This window comes from Phalaenopsis equestris, unplaced genomic scaffold, assembly GCF_001263595.1.
Source record: "Phalaenopsis equestris unplaced genomic scaffold, ASM126359v1 Scaffold000210, whole genome shotgun sequence".
Taxonomy (NCBI): domain Eukaryota; kingdom Viridiplantae; phylum Streptophyta; class Magnoliopsida; order Asparagales; family Orchidaceae; genus Phalaenopsis; species Phalaenopsis equestris.
In genome coordinates this window covers 516,875-536,565 of record NW_018164652.1, presented here as the reverse complement: position 1 = coordinate 536,565, position 19,691 = coordinate 516,875, and the positions used below count along the sequence as shown (strand labels likewise).

At 37.0% G+C, this 19,691-nt stretch overlaps 1 protein-coding gene across 1 annotated transcript in view; it reads right to left on the bottom strand.

Annotated features, from left to right (window-relative positions):
- Window positions 1-530: 530 nt before the first annotated feature.
- LOC110023086 (protein PGR-like) overlaps window positions 531-19,691 on the bottom strand; it is a 44,861-nt gene continuing 25,700 nt past the window's right edge. Inside the window, exons 3-5 of the mRNA XM_020722310.1 lie at window positions 15,138-15,360; window positions 1,063-1,311; window positions 531-985 (exon numbers count right to left, since the gene is read on the bottom strand). Coding sequence (XP_020577969.1) covers window positions 854-985; window positions 1,063-1,311; window positions 15,138-15,360 — 604 coding nt within the window. The 3' untranslated portion in view covers window positions 531-853. The remainder of the gene's footprint in view (window positions 986-1,062; window positions 1,312-15,137; window positions 15,361-19,691) is intronic.

Genomic DNA, 19,691 nt, shown 5'->3' with positions numbered 1-19,691 from the left:
AAAAAACTACGGCCCCAAACTCACCTGAAAAAGTCAAATTACAATTTTCTTCTAGCAGCCATCACACTTAGTCAGGCCTGGTGGCAAAATGCATCGTTTAGATGCAGCTTTTTGAAGAAGTAAATAAAAAACAGTTGCCAAACATAAAAAACTACGGCCCCAAACTCACCTTAAGACCCACTGTCCACATTAATCATTTTAAGGTGAATGGAGTACTTTCCATAAACGTAATAATAGAAAATAAATTAATCATCAAAATGTTATGTCTAAAATCCATATTTCTTCAATCTTTTTCTAAAACTTAAATGATTTTTTTTTTCATTTAGTACAAATGTATGATATAAAATTTCATAAGCTGACACCCCAACTACTTAAAGAAGAACCATGTGAACACATTTTTACTTCCTGATTTTGTGGATCTATCATTGAACAACTTCTAAATCATATTGTCTTGAATTGTTTACTCTACTGCAGATCGTGAAGCGTGCAACAAATTGACCATTCATCCAAAAATAAATAAATAAATAACAAAAAATAAACTCACAGACATCCAGTTCTTTGTCCATTTCCCAAAGCCAATAATCATCATCTCTGATAATATCATCATAATCTTTTCATATTCTATATTTCTTTCTTTGTCGTAACAGCAAAAATCAATAAAAAACATTTCATATCAAAACATAACTTGGGCTGAACCTAAAGGATACGTTATCTCAACCATATTATAACAAGTAAATAATAAGCAAATGATATAGATTTTCTATTTCAGCCATTATTATTTAGTGTAGATGATATAGAATTGCCCATGAATCGAAGTAACTAATTAGCATATAATAATTACCAGCCTGAGCACCTAGAAGATGTAAATGCAGGCGATGGAAGTAAGCAGCGTTGTCAAAAACACAGAGACTATATTCACCGAATTGTTGTCCAGGATGTTCATTCCTGAGATCTTCAACACAGTCGCACCAGGTTTGGCGACCACCTTAAACAATTTAAAGCAAATATTTCAATTCAGAAATGAAAACAGATTGAGAGCTTAAAAAAAAATGGAAGTTTTACCCTCTTCCGCACGCTACAATATCCACTAAACTGTAGTGTTGCGCCTATAAATGAATCTATCAGGCTTCCAAAAAGCCCGGCTAATGCAGCAACTGGTACTGCTAGCAGCTGCCTCCAAGCTGCATCTGCAGAACATTCAGCCGTGATCATTCCAGCAAGAGTAAAAGGAATACCAATGGCGATGCCCGCAACTGTAGCAGCTAGAAGTCCATCTAGGGTAAACCCGCCGTTTGGACCCCTGCCTACCAGCTGAAATGCAAATTACATGGGATCTCAAGCAAAAAGGCTTAAATTTTGTTTCATCGATTGAAACCATCCATTCTATTGGATGAGGATGAGAGGCTATAAATTAGACTTGGAGATCGAAGATTGCTCAAAAAATCTGCTTGGACTATGGCTTGGATAAAACACAAATGAAGGCAAGAGCAAGCCAAGCCCGGCTCAGATAAACTTGCTTTGAGTTAAGCCTGGAACAAATTGAGCTAGTTGGAGATCAAATCAAAAGGCATACATATATAAATACTGATAATATGTGAGTATATGCATAGGTATAGTCATAAAGTGACTATCCCGGTCATCAATGATTGGGCAGTCCATGTTATTGCGAATCCAAAGGTCCAGAGCTCACCACTAGTCAGAAACCACCTCAAAGAAGGAAGCAAACGAAGACCAAGTGCCCAAAGCCGAGTGATCAAAGCAAAGCATTTGGAACCACATTAGTGGAAAATGAGCATCCAATGATGGGTAATCAAAGTCAAATACCGGAAGCCAAATGACTGGAAAACTATTATCCAAAGCCGAATGTCTCCTCTGCATCCCAGCGATTTGATTGGAAGTTGACTTTCCAAACATGAAAGGCCAAGTCTTAGAATCCAAGGCGGGATAGGCACAAAACCATCATTTTATTAGGAACACAGCCTTTATAAATAAAAAAAAAAATTAAAAGTAATAGAGGGTGCTAGAAAAATTGTTTTGTAAAGACCATGATGACTTCTATACATACTTCATAAATCAACTCAATCTATTGAGATGACAGTGACACACGATGAATGTGATCAATGTTGAAATACATTGATCAAGCTGAAAGTCATCTGGAACGAGGTCCAATCGCAAAAAGGATAACGTAAGTGCGTTTGAAGGATCGAAATTACCTAAAAAGGGGTTTTGTGTGATCAAAAGAAACAAGCAAGCAACCCGACCAACAACAAAACTTGCTCAAACAATCTCCGATCACAAAATAGATCGCATTGATGAATCCAAAACATCGAGTTTAGCTAAAAACAACACCCATATTATTTGTGTCTCATACATAAATTACCGACATGAATTTTGAGAAAATAGTGTGATTTAAAAAAATTATTTGAAATACATCTTCCATGGGAAGCCAAGCCCACCGCCTATCCACTTCCATTCACATACCTCACCTCCCAATCAGCTAATCAAAAGGGAGGAGATAAAAAATGCATTAAATAATAATAAATTTTAATTAAAATTACTCTCCCAATCCTTTACTGTTCAAGCAGGCAAACCCTAATCGCATTGCGGTCCTCCTATCTTATCTCTACCCTTTGCTCATAGGAAGGAACACAAGTTTTTATCTCTCTCGTCACTCTCCACTTCGAACAAAAACCCAAAAACCACCTTCAACTCCTCTTTTCAAACCCCCATTCTAGTCACCTTGCTTCCTGCACAACCTGGCCTCTTCTCCCCCTCATTCACTTGCCCGAAGAAGAAAGCCACAACTCCTCACTCTCTCCATTCATTGACGCCGGCAAGCTCCCTCTCCCTCTCCCTATCCATTTCTCCTCTCTTCATTCACGCTCAGGCTACAACCCCTCCCTCTCCCTATCCCTTTCTCCTCTCTTCATTCACGCTCAGGCTACAACCCTCCTGCTTGACCTCCGACGAGCCTCTCGAGATGAAGAATGTCCAGCATACCATAGGGGACTAGCTGCTACCCCTCTCCCATTCACCCTTCTTCAAAGCCAGCATTGCCTCCTGCTCCTATTTCCTAGCAGGCTTGAACTGTCACATCCCAGGTCTGAAAGGCGGTAACCCGACAATGCAAGGTATGAAATACCGATTTGAACTTGTTTTGTATTTTGAAAGAATTGCATTACAAATAAAAAGAAATGTAAATTTATCAATACTAAAAATTTAATATTATAATTGGACTGAAAATAAAAAACTACCTAAATCAAAATAGAAATAATAACATAAAACAACTACCCGACCAAACAAATAAAAAATACAATAGGTGAAAACAAATACAAAGGAAAATACCCAAAATTGGGAAATTAAAACTAAAAAGCTAGCTCCTGTGGAGACGATTCAATAGGTGGCTGAATGAAACATGTTATGCAAAAATTAAGAATAAGTTTGACAAACTCTGTAAATAATAGTTATATATTAAAAGCATAAACCACAAGAAAAATGGGACATGCAACATGAAAAAGGAAGAATCACTTAGGGTTTGTTTGGGGCAGCTGCAGCTTATCCAGCTTCTGCTGATAAATAGTTTATCCTGATAATCTGCTAATGAGTAGCTGATCCGGATAAGCAGTCTGGCTGTTTGGTTGGCGCTTATGGAAAACAACTGAATCTGAAAAATTGACTATTCTGCCCAGTTTAGCTGTTTGGTTAGTGCGTTTTGCAAACAGCTTATTTGGAAAGTTTTTTTTAATTAAATGAATAATCTGAGCAACAAAATTTGTTCTTTTCTCAACAAAATTAAAGATCACTGTTTAGACAAGAAAATACCAAAAAGTTGATTTATATTTATATAACTAAAACACATCCAATCACATCAAACGAATATGTTACACATACAAAAGTCAAATGCACCAGCACATACTATTACAAAGTATAATAAGAGTTCATAAAAAAGAAAAAATAACATGTTAAAATGATAAGTAAAAATATGATGATGTTAATTTTATAATGTAGCAGCATATCACGACCCATGCCACCTGCATCTGACACTCTAGAACCCTGAGCAAACCTGTCCGACTCAAACCTGTCCGACTGCGATATCGGATATCGTAGAAACGGAAGAACTTGAACTACATGCGGCATTCTCCCGTTGTGGTACTATTGAACTCTTAGCAGCTGTGTCTAATTGGAATATCGTAGAAATAGTTCCACTATCGGCACACCTGAAGAATTTGCAGTCGTTCGGTCCTTGTCCCCATCGCGGGCACCTGTAGAATTGTCGTCCGTAACTATGTGTTTATCGTGATGTGAATAGCAATGACGGTAGCCCACATCGGCACATCATTTGCCCTGACTTCCCTGAATATCTCGAGCTCATTGTCCTGCAATTATTATAAAAAATGTTGATCAATCAAAAACTAGAGGGAATAACAAAAAAAAAAACTCAACATACCAAATTGTGGAAGCAATGGTTGCAACAGAGTTCTTTGGCCATCTAAGGTCGCGACTGTGAAGGAAAGATCACGAGCAGTAGAAAAGGAAAGAAAAAAATTGCGGTAAGAAAAATTCGGTTCTTACATACTACCCTTCATACATTACTTATGGAACAACTGCGAGTACTTCGCAATCATCTCTTCTTCAATATTCCGAGTTGCTTTACGTTCTAACTGGTTCTTCCAAAGCACTCTAACAAAAGGAATTGATAGGCGACGATACGATATAGTATTTCTTCATAATTCAAGTTTCCTCGAATCACCAGTGACTCGTACCAAATAATATGAGAATCAACACGTACATAACGCCGAAGTAGAGAGACATGGAAGACAATGTGTACTCCCGTAAGTATTGAAGGAAGAGCCAAACTGTACCGACTATCTTGATTGCCTCGAAAGGACCAATAAAATGAGGTTGAAGCTTTCTAGTCTGGCCAAATCGTGTAACTCCGCGCATAGGTGAAACTTTCAGAAAGACGCGATCTCTAACTTTGAATTCAATCTCTCGGTGCTTTGGGTCAAAGTCCTTCAAACGATCCTTGGTCGCACGTAGTCGATCTTGAATCTGACGAACCATCTCGGTAGCTTGATCAACAAGTTGTGGTCCAAATATTCGTCTCTCACCAACCTCGAACCAACACAATGAGGATCTACACTTTCTGCCACAAAGTGTTTCGTATGGTGACGTCGATGCTAACCTGAAAGCCATTGTTATAAGCAAATTCTACCAATGGAAAATAATCTTCCCAACTACCTCTGAAGTCCAAAATGCAAGCTCTTAGGTCTTAATGGTATGCTCCGACTGTTCATCTGTCTAAGGGTGAAAAGCAATGTTGAAGTCTAATCTCGTGCTCGTGGCTTCTTGCACTTGTTTCCATAATGACGGTTGGAATTCCATGAAGTCAAACAATGTTGTTTATGTAAATCTTGACTAATTTATCCACTAAATTGTTTGATAGGTAAAAAGTGGGTTGACTTAGTTAGTCTATCAACAACAACCCAAATAACATCACGTCCTTGCTTCGATCTTGGTAATCCAATTGCAAAGTCCATTGAAATCACCTCCCATTTCCATTCTAGAATGGGAAGGGGTTGCGATAGACCACCAGGTCTCTGATGTTTTGCCTTAGCCATTTGACAGATCAAACACTTAGCTGCGAACTCAGCTTCAGCGGCTTCTATATCCGACCACCAAAATAACTTCTTAAGATCCTGATACATATTACTACTTCTCGGATGAACAAAATATGGAGTAGAATGTGCCTCAAGATCGAAATTCATCCTGATCTGGAACACACAGTCAATCCTGAAATTTCAAAGTGTCATCTTGATCGATACTAAACTCGGGCTTCGATATGTTCTTTATTTGCTCTCTAAGTTGTACTAAGTCTGCATCCATCATCTAAGCTGCATGAACACGGTCCACAAGTGAACGTTGAACTGACAGTTGATACATCCTATAAGTAGCACATGTTGGTAATATCTCGAGCTGAAGTCGCTCCATCTTCTGTGCTAACTCATGCTCTTGAGCGACCATCAAAGCTGCATACATAGAAGACTTCTGCCTAAAGCATCTACAAATATGTACACCTTACCAGGGTGATACGAAATCTCCAAATCATAATCCTTCATCAACCCGAGCAATCGTCTTTGTCTCAAATTCAACTCCTTTCAGATGAAAATATACTTCAAGCTTTTATGATCGGTAAAGACTTCACAACGAAAACCATAAATGTAGTGCTTCCAAGTTTTTAGTGCAAAAATAATTGCAGCTAGTTCCAAATCGTGGGTAGGATAATTCCTTTCATGCACCTTGACTTGCCTTGAGGACAAGCTGCAACATTGCTATGCTACATTAGAACACATCCCAATCCTTAATGTGAAGCATCACAATATATATGAAATCCATCTATGCCAAAGGGAATGGTGAGAATTGGGGATGTTATCAAGTAACTCTTTGAGTTTTGGGAAACTCTACAACATCAGACCATTCAAACTTAAAAACCTTCTGAGTCAACATGAATAAGGTGCAGCAATGCAAGAGAAACTTCAACAAATCTCTGATAGTATCCAGTTAATCTAAGGAAATTATGAATTTCGGTGACAGTGCTTGGCCTCAGTCAATACATTGTTGCCTTAATCTTAGCAGGATCCATAGAAATTCCAAATCCACTAATAATGTGTCCCAAAAATGCCACTTCTCGAAACTAAAATTCACACTTAAAGAATTTGACATAAGGTTTATTCTCTTGAAGAGTATTCAGTGCTACTCTAAGATGTTGGGCACGCTCCTCTTCATTCTTGGAGTAAACCAAAATTCATCGATGAAGACAATAACGAATCGATCCAAGTAAGGCTTAAAAATTATGTTCATGAAACCATAAAGGCAGCAGGGACACTAGTCAAACCAAATGACATCACTAAAAATTCATAATGCCCGTATTGAGATAAGAAAGCAGTCTTTGAAACATCTTCTTCCTTGATCTTCAACTAATGCTAGTCCGATCGGAGGCCGATCTTGGAAAACAAAGAAGAATCTTGTAGTTGATCTAACGAATCATTTATACGAGGAAGTGGGTAATTGTTCTTCACGGTCACCTTATTCAACTCTCTGTAGTCGATGCACAACCGCATGCTTCCATCCTTCTTCTTCACAAACAGAACAGGTGCTTCCCAAGATGAAACACTGTCGATGCACAACCACATGCTTCCATCCTTCTTCTTCACAAACAAAACATGTGCTTCCCAAGATGAAACACTGTGTCGGACGAATCCTTTATCAAGCAATTCTTTACAACTGGGTTTTGAGCTCTTGGAGTTCTACGGTGGCCATATGGTGCTTTAGAAATTGGAGTGGTTCCCAGAAGTAAGTCCATGGTAAATTCGATCTCATGATCTGGTGGTAAGTCAGACAAAACTTCATGAAATACATCTGCAAATTCTTGAACCACTGGGACACTATCTAAGTTAACGCTGGATTTCTCGAAATTTATCACATGAGTTAAATAGCCTGTACACCCATGGGATATCAACTTATAAGCCTTAATTGTTGAAATTAGATAAGAAATGGCTCATTTACTACTCTTGAAGCAAAAGGAAACTAGGCCAGGTATGCAGAAATTCACCCGTCTCATACGACAATTGATAATTGCATGACTATTTATGCCGTGTTTATTGTTATTTCAGATTTTCGGGTGTCGTGTTGTTGTATTTTCTATTGTGGTTTGTGTTAACTCTAGCATCATTTTTTGCATACCCACCACTATGTCATTCTATATAGTGATACCAAAATAATCACTTCATCAATGGAGGAATGTGTACACGTCATAACAAAATAGAAAGGGATTTGTTATATTCTCCCCTACCACACCTCTTTTAACCTGCAGCCACCTGGAAATTCTTCATCTATGCAAGTAATTTATGTTGGCATGCTGACGCACATTGCAATGTTGTGTTCATAACAAAAAAAAAATGAAGGGTTGCGTCCGATGAAAGAATTTTGAGCCGAAGTTCATCTGAAAGAGAGGCTCAAAGTGTGAATTTTTATTTCTTGTTTATTTATCAAGAACTAGTTGGAATTTTTCTCAACAATGATATTATCATGACAAGTAGTAACTTGAAAGGAATGGAAAATAAAGAAAAGCTTACTCTATAATTTTACAAACAAAGAATTATGCAGCTAATGTATTTTCCATTGAAGTTGAACAATCTCAACATAAAATCATGATATCATCACATTATAACAGAAATATATAACAAATCCGTTGAAAAAGATGAATAAGTTAGGATGTAGGAATTTCAAAAGCCACTTAAAATTTAAGCATAAACTTGAAAACTTGCTAGCAGACACGTGGTTAAAAATAAAAAACTTAACATCATAGACTAGTGGGAAAAATTATCCACTTATATATAACCTAACGATATCTACGCTAAGAGTTTGGCAAGTCAATTAATGCAAAATTCTGAAGGTTTGCACCTTAAGGAGATGAATCTAATTTTCCAATATCCAAGAAAAAAAAAACCAAATAAAGCAATTTTATTTAAGAAAATGAGGATCAGGCACTTGAAGCTTGTGTGGATGCCAATCATGCAAGTCTTAGGTTGATAGAAGATCAACTCCAAGATATTGCATATTGTAAATAGAAAATCTTATATAACTTTGAGAAGAAATATATAAAATGTAGCAGCAAGATCTAACATAGAAGCCAAATTTAAAACTATGGTAATGGGAATTTATGAATTTGTATGGCTAAAATTTATCATGGAATATTTAACGGTTGAAAGAAAAGATAATATAAACTTTATTATGATAACAAATCAATCATCAACATTGCACCTAACTTTTTTCAGCTGATGGACATTTTGCAAAAAAAATAAAAAATAAAAAATAAAAAAAACACGGTGTTAATCTGATTTGTACTCTATTCATTAAACAAAAAGAGCTACACATGATAAGTCTCACCAAAAAATTATCAGGGGCAATATTTCAAAAATTAGCAAACAAACTTTGAATGGATAACATCCATTCATACACTTGAAGGGAATTGTGAAAAATATGCATAATATCTACCGTGGAATCCTCCCTACAGCCTACTTATCTAGCTCCTGCACATAGTTGTTTGCTTCCTCCAACACCTTAGTAGGAATCTCCCAGCCAGCTAACTCTCTCCTTGTAGGCCCGTAGCCCTCTTATCTCTCTCTTTCTCTCTCTCATTTTCATCACCATATCATTGATGCATTTGATATATATTACTGCCACACCAATACATGTCAGTTGCATTATTAATTATAATTAATTCTATAGCTATTTTTTAATCTCTAGTATTATATATTTCCTATTAGAAGCTTTAATAGGATTCTATAAAATTTGCACAAATGATGGAATAAACTAACCAATTCTCTAATTTTTCTTCATGATCTAAATGAGCTCAAATCAAAGTTGAAAATATCAATCAGGAATAAAAGAAATCAGACATAATAAAGAGTTTCCTTCTTCGCAATACTGCAAAGAGGGAAATATTATAATTGCACGGATTCTCTTCTTTTAGCTGAATATTTAGATTATGAATATATATTTATTAAGTTACTTAAATTAGATTATACTGAATATTATGTACCTAAAATAGATTGTACAAACTACTATTTATTGGAATGAAAGCAAAGGAAGAGGTATTCAACCTATTTGCTCAAAATATTGTCATGGTATCAGAGCCTGAATTCTTGAAATTTTAGCTTTTGTTATCTTTGGCCGGCATCTTCGACTGCTTCCTCACCGGAGAAGTCGTTCTTGTATTTGAGTTCTGCGTCTTCGTCCGCTTTGTTTGAGTTATGCGGCGTCTTCGTCCGTCTTCAAGCCACTCCCTTCGATCGGAGCTTTGGTGCTGAGTTTGCGGTGAGCGTGGATCTCCTTCGCTCCGATCTGTCGCAAAATCCGTTCGATCTGCCGCGATCTCCTTTGATCCGCCTGCCGCGATAGCCTGCCGCGATCTTCGGACGTCTTCGGCTCGCTCGTCATATCCTGTCATGCTCTCCTACTCGTTCGCTTGCTCGTTCAATCTGTCGTTCCTTGCTTGCTCGTTCTCCCTGTCGTGCCTTCGATCTATCGTGCCTCGCCTGCTCGTTCTCCCTGTCGTGCTCTCCTGCCGTTCTCTTGCTCATCACATCTCCGCTCGCTGAGTTTTCAGCCTATCATTCGATCTGTCATTCGCTTGCTCGTCACATCTTCGCTTGCTCGTCATATCGTTCCTGTCGTACTCCAATCTGCATCCACTCCGTTCGATCGATCGTCACGACCCTAGCCTTTGGATTTGAATTTTATTTATTTTAAAATGTCTTCTGAAATCTTAGTTATTAAATTTACGGGAAAGAATTATGCCGCATGGGAATTTCAGCTCATAATGTTCTTAAAAGGGAAGGAGTTTTGGGGTCATATTGATGGATCTACCCCAGCTCCTACTGAGACAAAAGATCTTGGTCAATGGGAAGCAAATGATGCATGAATTGTTTCCTAAATTTTGGGATCTATTGAGGCTCATATGGTGAACAATTTGCGATCATTTGGGACAGCTAAAGAAATGTGGAAATACCTGAAGCGCGTTTGTAATCAAAGATAATTCTGCGAAACGCTTCCAATTGGAACTTGACAAGAGTAATTATAGTTAGGGTAATCTTTCAATCGAATAATATTATTCTGGTTTTTTAAATTTGTAGAGTGAATATGCTGACATTATTTATGCTAATGTGTCCAAGGAAAACTTAACTAGTCTTCAAGATATTCATGAAGAAAGTCGCCGTGATAAGTTTTTATGAAACTCAGACTTGAATTTGAAACTGCTTGAGCTGGGTTGCTGAACAGAGATTCATGTTCCATGTTTAGATGTTTGTTTTGGGCAATTACTGCACAAAGAACAACGATTGGCGACACGAGGCGACACGAGCTACTATCAGTACAATAGGTGGATCATCAGAAATAATTAATGTGGCATATGCTGCTAAGACCAAAGGGAATGGGCCAGTACAATGCTACAACTGCAAAAAATTTGGTCATATTACACGGAATTGTGAAAATAAAGTATGTAATTATTGCAAGCAAAAGGGACATACTCTTACGGAGTGCCCAACACGATGCCAAAATCGTAAACCACAAGCACTTCATGCCACGGTATCCGACAATCCTGCCTCGACCTCTACTGTTCTGTTGCTGACAATAATCAATCAAATAATCAATCAACTGTCACACCCTATATGGTCCAACAGATGATTCTCTCTGCATTTTCTGCTCAAGGGAAAGGTGGGAAAGGTAAAACTATTTCTTCGGTTACTTCTCCTTGGTTTGTTGATTCACACGCCACAAATCACATGACTAGCACTGTTGAGCTATTGCATAACCAATGACCATACACTGGTACTCAACATATTCAGGTTGTTAATGAAAATAATATTCCAATTACGACAGTTTGTGATATTAACTCATCATTCAAACATGTTTTGGTTTCTCCTAAATTATCTACTTACTCTCTGTTGGTCAAATTGTGTATAATAACTTGTATAATAACTATAATAACTGTGAAGTACATTTTTCTCGTGATGGTTGTATTGTGCAGAATTAAGTGTCGGGGAAGGTGATAGCGAAAGGGCCTAAAGTGGGCAGACTATTTCCATTATAATTTACTGTTCCTCAGAATATTTCATTAACATATTCAGTTATTGAGAATAAGACAGAAATCTGGCATAAAAGAATAGGTCATCTAAATGATATGGTGTTGAAGCATTTACATAAAAGTGGTGTTTTTTGTTCTACAGATAAGAATTTAGTAGTTGATTGTTCTGTTTGTAAACTTGGAAAAAGCATGACATTACCTTTTCCAATTTCAGGCAGTCATGCAAATAAATGTTTTGACATTATTCATAGTGATGTTTGGGGAATTACATCAGTTAATTCACAAGCTCAATATAGATATTTTGTGACATTTATTGATGATTACAGTAGATTTACTTGCATCTATTTTTTACGTGCCAAAACAGAAGTATTTACTGTATTCCAAACATTTTTAGCATATGTTGAAACTCAGTTCTCCGCTCGCATTAAAACTTTACGTTCTGACAATGGCAGTGAATACATGTCTCATGAGTTCCAAGCATCTCTTCAGAACAAAGGGATTGTTTCACAACGTTCATGTCCCTATACACCGCAGCAAAATGAAGTTGTTGAACGAAAAAATCGACATCTAGAAAATACCGTGCGAAGTTGTTGAACGAAAAAATCGACATCTATTGGATACCGTGCGCACATTACTGATAGAATCTTCTGTTCTAGCTACTTTGTCTACTGCAGCTTTGTCTACTGCAGTTTATCTCATTAATCGCTTACCATCTCAGCAATTGAAGTTTGAGTCTCCCTACTATTGAGTTTTTGATAAACACCCTAATTATCATACGCTACATACTTTCAGATGCGTTTGTTTTGTTCATCTACCTGCTCATGAACGTCATAAATTGACAGCTCAGTCAGTCTGATGTGTCTTTATGGGGTACAGTTCTAATCAAAAAGGTTTTGTTGTTATGATTCGATTAATAGTCGATGACATATTTCTCGAAATGTGATTTTCTTTGAACATGAAAATTACTTTCAACATCATATGTCCATATCAGATACAGTTATACTTCCACAATTTGATAATTCTTCTGCTGATAAACGGTTCAAGTCAGACATTGTCTGCACACGACGCCTGCCCCTTCACCTTCAACCCTCCCCGACCCTGATCCAAAAATTGCTCCACTAAGTATTCGACGATCAACCCGACGTTTCCGTCCTCCAGATAGATATGGGTATTCTGCAATTTTAACTAATACTATTGTTCTTACCTCTTATTTTTAAGCTGCTAAATAAACTTGCTGGGTCAAAGCCATGAAAGAGGAACTTCAGACACTTCAAGACAATCACACATGGGATATTGTTTCATGTCCTACAGGTGTTAAACTCATTGGTTGTAAATGGGTTTATTCTCTTAAACTCCGATCTGATGGCTCTCTTGACAGATATAAAGCAAGATTGGTAGTTCTTGGCAATCGACAGAAATACGGGAGTGATTATGACGAAACATTTGCACCTGTGGCTAAGATGACAACTGTCCGACTGATATTATCTATTGCTACATCTAAAGGCTGGTACTTAAAGCAGGTGGATGTTAAGAATGCATTCTTACATGGGGATCTCAAAGAAGACGTCTATATGACTCCTCCTCCAGGCTTATTTTCTATACCTTCACATGATGTTTGTAAGCTCAAACGGTCCCTATACGATTTGAAATAGGCACCACGGGTCTGGTTTGAAAAGTTTCACAATACCCTTCTTAGCTTCTCTTTTATCCAAAGTCAGTATGATTCATCATTATTTCTTTGCAAGATTGACAAGGTAATTATTTTGTTATTAGTATATGTTGATGATATTATCATCACAGGATCTGATAATCAATTGATGTCTCAGCTACAGAAACATCTTCAGGGTTCTTTTCATATGAAAGATTTAGGGTCATTAACTTATTTCTTAGGACTCGAGGTTCACTCTTCTGCCGTTGGTATTTTTCTTCATCAGCACAACTATACGAAGGGACTCATTGCTTTGGCTGGTCTTCAAGATGGTCGCCCTACTGATACCCCTTTGGAGGTAAATGTCAAATATCAATAGAATGATGGTGATTTTCTATTTGAATCATCTCTATATAGACAACTGGTTGACAGTCTCAATTATCTGACTATTACGCGTCCTGATATTTCATTTGTTGTGCAACAAGTTAGTCAATTTATGCAAGCCCCTACACATCTTCATTTAGCTGCAGTTCGACGTATTATTCGATATTTTAAAGGTACTTCTCATCGTGGTTTGTTCTTTTCTGTAAAGTCTCCTATTACCTTAACAGCCTATAGTGATGTCGATTGGGCTGGTTGTTCTGATACACGTCGATCTATTACTAGATGGTGCATGTTTCTCGGCAACTCTTTAATCTCTTGGAAGAGCAAGAAACAAGATCGAGTGTCTAAGTCATCTACTGAATCAGAATATCGTGCTATGTCCTCTGCTTGTTCTGAAATCATTTGGATTTGTGGCATGCTGGTTGAGCTTGGTTTTCCTCAGCTTGAGTCTACTTCTCTACATGCAGATAATACTAGTGTTATCCAGATTGTTGTTAATCCCGTCTTTCTTGAACGCACGAAACATATTGAAGTGGATTGTCATTCCATTCGAGAAGCTTATGAAGAGGGTGTTATATCTCTTCTTCATATCACTTCTGATCTTCAAGCGGATGATATATTTACTAAAGCTCTTTCTCGACAGTGTCATCAGTTTTTTGTCAACAAATTGGTGCTTCTTGACCAGCTAGCATCAATTTGAAGGGGGATATCAATCAGGAATAAAAGAAATCAGACATAATAAAAAGATTCCTTCTTCGCAATACTGCAAAGAAGGAAATATTATAATTGCAAGGATTCTCTTCTTTTAGCTGAATATTTAGATTATGAATAGATATTTATTAAGTTACTTAAATTAGATTATACTGAATATCATGTACCTAAATAGATTGTACAAACTACTATTTATTGGAATGAAAGCAAAGGAAGAGGTATTCAGCCTATTTGCTCAAAATATTGTCAGAAAAAAATGCAAAGATTAGATCAACATCAGCAATACATAAAGCCAGCTTTTTTATTCTATTTTATGCATGAATTAAGAATGATAAAGATAGGAAAAGACTAAAATGATTGAACTGTTAGAGAAAATAACTAGTAATATAGGAAGTTGGGGATTATATTCTGATATGATGATGAAGTGATCCAGAGAAAATTTTACTTCTTCATGCGATTAAGGTACTTGATGATAACAAAATCAATAAATGCACATAATGTCATCATAAATTTCACTTGATGGCATCATTTCATGAGGTGGCATTTAAGCTCGTCGTGGAAAACTTCAGGAAAAGTGCAATATGGAGTTCTACATCGTCTATTCAGAAATTTTGAAGAGTATAGCTGCTAACAACCGAAGCACATTATTTTCATTCATTAGTGATTCATGGAAACTTACATCAAATGGTTCAAAAAATGACTAAATGACAATTTACAAACTATGAACAGTATCAACAGAAATTGCACCTTGAAAGTTGTGATTAGCCGGGGTTGCGAAATGCTTAGTATTCCAAGTTCTGAAGACCATGTATCGCCATTGCAACAGGCATAGTGGCCAAGGATACCACCAATAAGACCTGTTATAATCTTGGATTCATTACTGTCCAGACACCGATCTTGTCCACTAGCCAATGTAGCCAATATAACTAACAAAATGGAAGCGATTCCACTGTTAGCTAGAACCTGTCCCCTGCATATATGAGAATAAAGAGCGCACGTGCTTTAAAATAATGGAATATATGAAATAAAATTTCTTATTCTATAAGGTTTTCAATGAGATTTAGCAAAACAATGGACAATAGCTGAAGGCTTTATTTATGCAAACCATTAAAAGAAAAAAAAAAATAAAAAATACCAATTTTACGGCAGAGAAAAATAATGGAATTTTATTTTTCTTTTTGAACACGATAGCAGCCAACAACTCAACGTATTTTTTTCATCTTCAGAAAATTATATACCCCAAAATTAGAACGCCATTTTGATGAACGCTCAAAAATCAGAATACCGATTTGAGTGGCCAAGCTTTTGAGGTCCGTTTGCACTCCAGTTTGAGTGGCTGGTTAAATACATAAAATAAAAGCAAGGGAAAAATAGAACAAACGGCTTCGACTAGCAAAGCCATCAGCAGTAAAAAACGCTCAACAGTTGAATAATATTTTAAAAATATTAATCGTTTTCATTGTCAAGCCCTACCATATGGATGTATAATTTCTATTAATTTTGATGTTTCTATTTGGAAATTTTCAATCAATTTAGTAATTTCAAACTTAACAAATTATGCTGGGGAATGTTGATTGGTGTCTATGGGCATTTCAGTACTCAAAACATTCCATGGTTGAGTTATTAATATTACATCTAACTATCAACATGCAAGGAAAAATAAAGATTGTTATCATATATATATGTTCATATACATATAATTTGGCATACACCCCACTGCCCCTCTTCGAAGACTCATCATTAGGGATACTTTAAATCTTCCTTATGTTCGGTTTTAAGTTTTTTACGTTTTTTGGCCATCAAATGAAGCTCTATTCGGTTTGGCTGGGCATTACTGCCTTTTTTCTTGCAGTTCCCTTTTATTTTGTTTGGTTTGGCTGTTTTTATCACTTGTTACAGGATGATCTCTCTTTTTGGATTCACGGGTTGTGCTGAAGTCCCTGCTCACGGTCTTTTTGGATATATCTACTATTCTGAGGACAGCTCTTCTGCATGATTTTCTTTGTTTTTTCTCTTTTCAAGATACTTCCAATATATACAAGTACACAGGATCACTCTTTTTTTACTTTTTTTGGTTTTTGGGTATATTTGTATTTTGGAGATTCTTTTTTGGGTGAGTTGTACTACGGGGAGAGGGACCCCTAGGGGTGAGTTAATTAAATTTTTTGTGTTTTCTAGAAGGGGATTCTCTCCCCCTCCCTATCCTTGTACCTTCTTTTTAAATATTTAACGCGTAGGGAGCCATCGTTGTTCTTTCCCCCAATATATATTATATATATATATATATATATATATAATTTTGGCTGTAGTATGGGTTAATGGGTTACTTGATACCTTTTCAATCCCATAGAGTATGAGGTTACTAGATAACCATCCTATCCCAGAGAAAACTTTCTTAACAACAACATATCCCAAAGGTCTAGAGTACTTGGAACTTAACCACCCGCATTGCCTAAGTACCTATTACTTAACTTCACAGCTGCATCCAACATTGCCTACAGGATGTTGCAAGACCTCTTCCTAAATCATTCCCCACCATGGTTATGCATTATTCTACACGTGCCGGTAACATAGACAATGTACTCTATAAAATATATTACATATCCTGGAAATTCATTTATTGATATATATATATATATATATATATATAATTTTGGCTGTAGTATGGGTTAATGGGTTACTTGATACCTTTTCAATCCCATAGAGTATGAGGTTACTAGATAACCATCCTATCCCAGAGAAAACTTTCTTAACAACAACATATCCCAAAGGTCTAGAGTACTTGGAACTTAACCACCCGCATTGCCTAAGTACCTATTACTTAACTTCACAGCTGCATCCAACATTGCCTACAGGATGTTGCAAGACCTCTTCCTAAATCATTCCTCACCATGGTTATGCATTATTCTACACGTGCCGGTAACATAGACAATGTACTCTATAAAATATATTACATATGTTGAAAATTCATTTATTGATCTCTCTTACAGCACCCCAAGATCTAATGATTTGAATTATACCTAGGGCAACCTAGCCTTAGGATTCTCCTTAGGCAAACTTTGGGCGTTCCTCTGGCTTCAAACTCTCTTGTTCCAACCTGAGGTATCTAATTAGTATCTTCTTGAACTTCTTGTCACCACCTTTCCTTTCCCCCAATATCCTCAGCACCAAAATTACTGTGATCTCCCTTATTGTTGAATCCTTATCTTCTAAATCCCATCCAATCAATGTCCCAAGATTCATATCTTCCTTAGCATCCTCTTGTTGAAATGTCCCAAGAAACTAGTGTCTCGGAAGCTAACCCTGAATAGTTTCCTCTCTGGACAACCTATTTTGGTCTGCCATTAGCCAACATCCTCTCAAGAAGTTGATCTTTCTCAACAATTTCTTCTGACAACCATATCTTTCCTAATGACCTCTCAAATATTTGCCCTAAGAAACTATTGTCTCGACAATTCATCTCAAAAAGTTACCTCTTCTTGGCAGCTTATCTAATTGGCCCGAGGGTTGGCATACTCCTTTGTCGACAACTCATACCACGAACTCACCCTTCTTGGCAAGTACAACTCCTCAACTTATGGAAAATGCCCCTCATTCTCAAGAATTCACCTTGATGAATTATTCCTAACAGCATTTTACATCTCACTTACTAGGAGTCATCTTGAAGATAGTAAGAGTTCTTAGGTCTAATTTATCAAGGGTTCAGGAACTACCTTTCAACTCTTCAGAGCCGTCATAAAAGACAGTCACTCTATCATTTAGGTCCATTATATCCAAAGCATCCTTGTCTAAATTGGTGCTTTGAAACTTATAGGAAACTGCATGAGAAGGCCTCCCTTGCCTTAGTTGAAGCCCTAGCTTACTCGACAATGTCACCTACTCTGGCTTAAATCTATAGTGTTGTCACCCTTATGGAGCACTAACTTGCTCGACGATGACTCCTATCTGAAAAAGCTCCCATTTAATTGATGTGAGAAACACGGACGATACCTATTGAAATTCAGAATAATGCGGAATAAAGTGAAATACTTAATTATTTCATTAATAAGAACAAGGTTATAAATAACCATTACAAGAATCATATAATAAGAAAAATAATAAAAAAAAAATGATATGAAAGGAAAGATATATCACCTGATATCTCCAATAATTAATTCATATTAATTATTAGGAGATATAAGAAATAACATAAAATATGAAAATAAATAATTCATAATCCAAGGAAATAAATATAAAATAGGAAAAAAAAATATCTCCTTCATAACTTCTTATAGGAATAAATTATTTCCTATTATGATTCTTAACACTCCCTCTCAAGTTTGGAATGTATGTTAATAATTCCTAACATGCTGAGTAATGCAGAAAAATTGGTCGTTTGGATTATCGAATTTGTTAGATTCATGCTTGGTTGAATTTTGAGTTTTGTCTATCATATATTTCGGCGTGAAAGAGAGATTCAGATTTTGATTGAATTTGTTGGATTAAGGTTTGGCTGAATTTTACATTTTGTATGACATATGTTTCGACGTAGAAGAGAGATTCAGACTTGACTGAATTTTAAGTCTTGTAAAGAAAGAGACAACCTACATGAAAAACAGACTTTTAGTTGACCGCGGTTGTCGTTGGCTGCAGAAAAAAAAAAAACATGTAAATCACACCCAGTAAATTCTGCTGACAGAGAAAACAACAGAAGAAAGGGCGGCTGAAAACAGGGCTCCCCTGATGATTGGGTCAGGAAAGAAAAAAAATACTGCAGGAGAAATAGCCGACTAAAAACGCATCTCTCCCTGACGCTTGGGCAAGGAAAAAAAATACTGCAGGAGAAATGACCGGCTGGAAACGCAACTCCCCCTGACGCTTTGACAAATAAGAAAAAAAAAATACTGCAGAAGGAAGGGCCAGCGATGGATTTTACAGGCATTATTCGATCCACGACAGCGGTATCTCTGGTAAGATGATGATGAGGCGGGTGGCGGCATCACTGGTGTCGCCCTGGATGGAGCCCCATCGCTGGTGCCGGCATAGAAGGATACGACGCAGAAAGTTTTTGGATGGTTAGTTGTGATTTCTGGCCAAACTCCAAAGCATCTTTGCTATCATGGTTCTTGGGAGTCGTGTACAGAAGTGAAGTAAGATCCCCTGACTTTCTGAAAATCCTTGGAGAAAGAGAATCCTCCAAAACATCAGCCCATGCATTTCTAGGCAATGGCGGTGGCAACAAGCTTATAGTCGGATCCGAAAAGTTAGAAGTGCGATTCAAATTGTTCCTCCGTATCATTGGCTGGTGGGTGTTGACCGGGG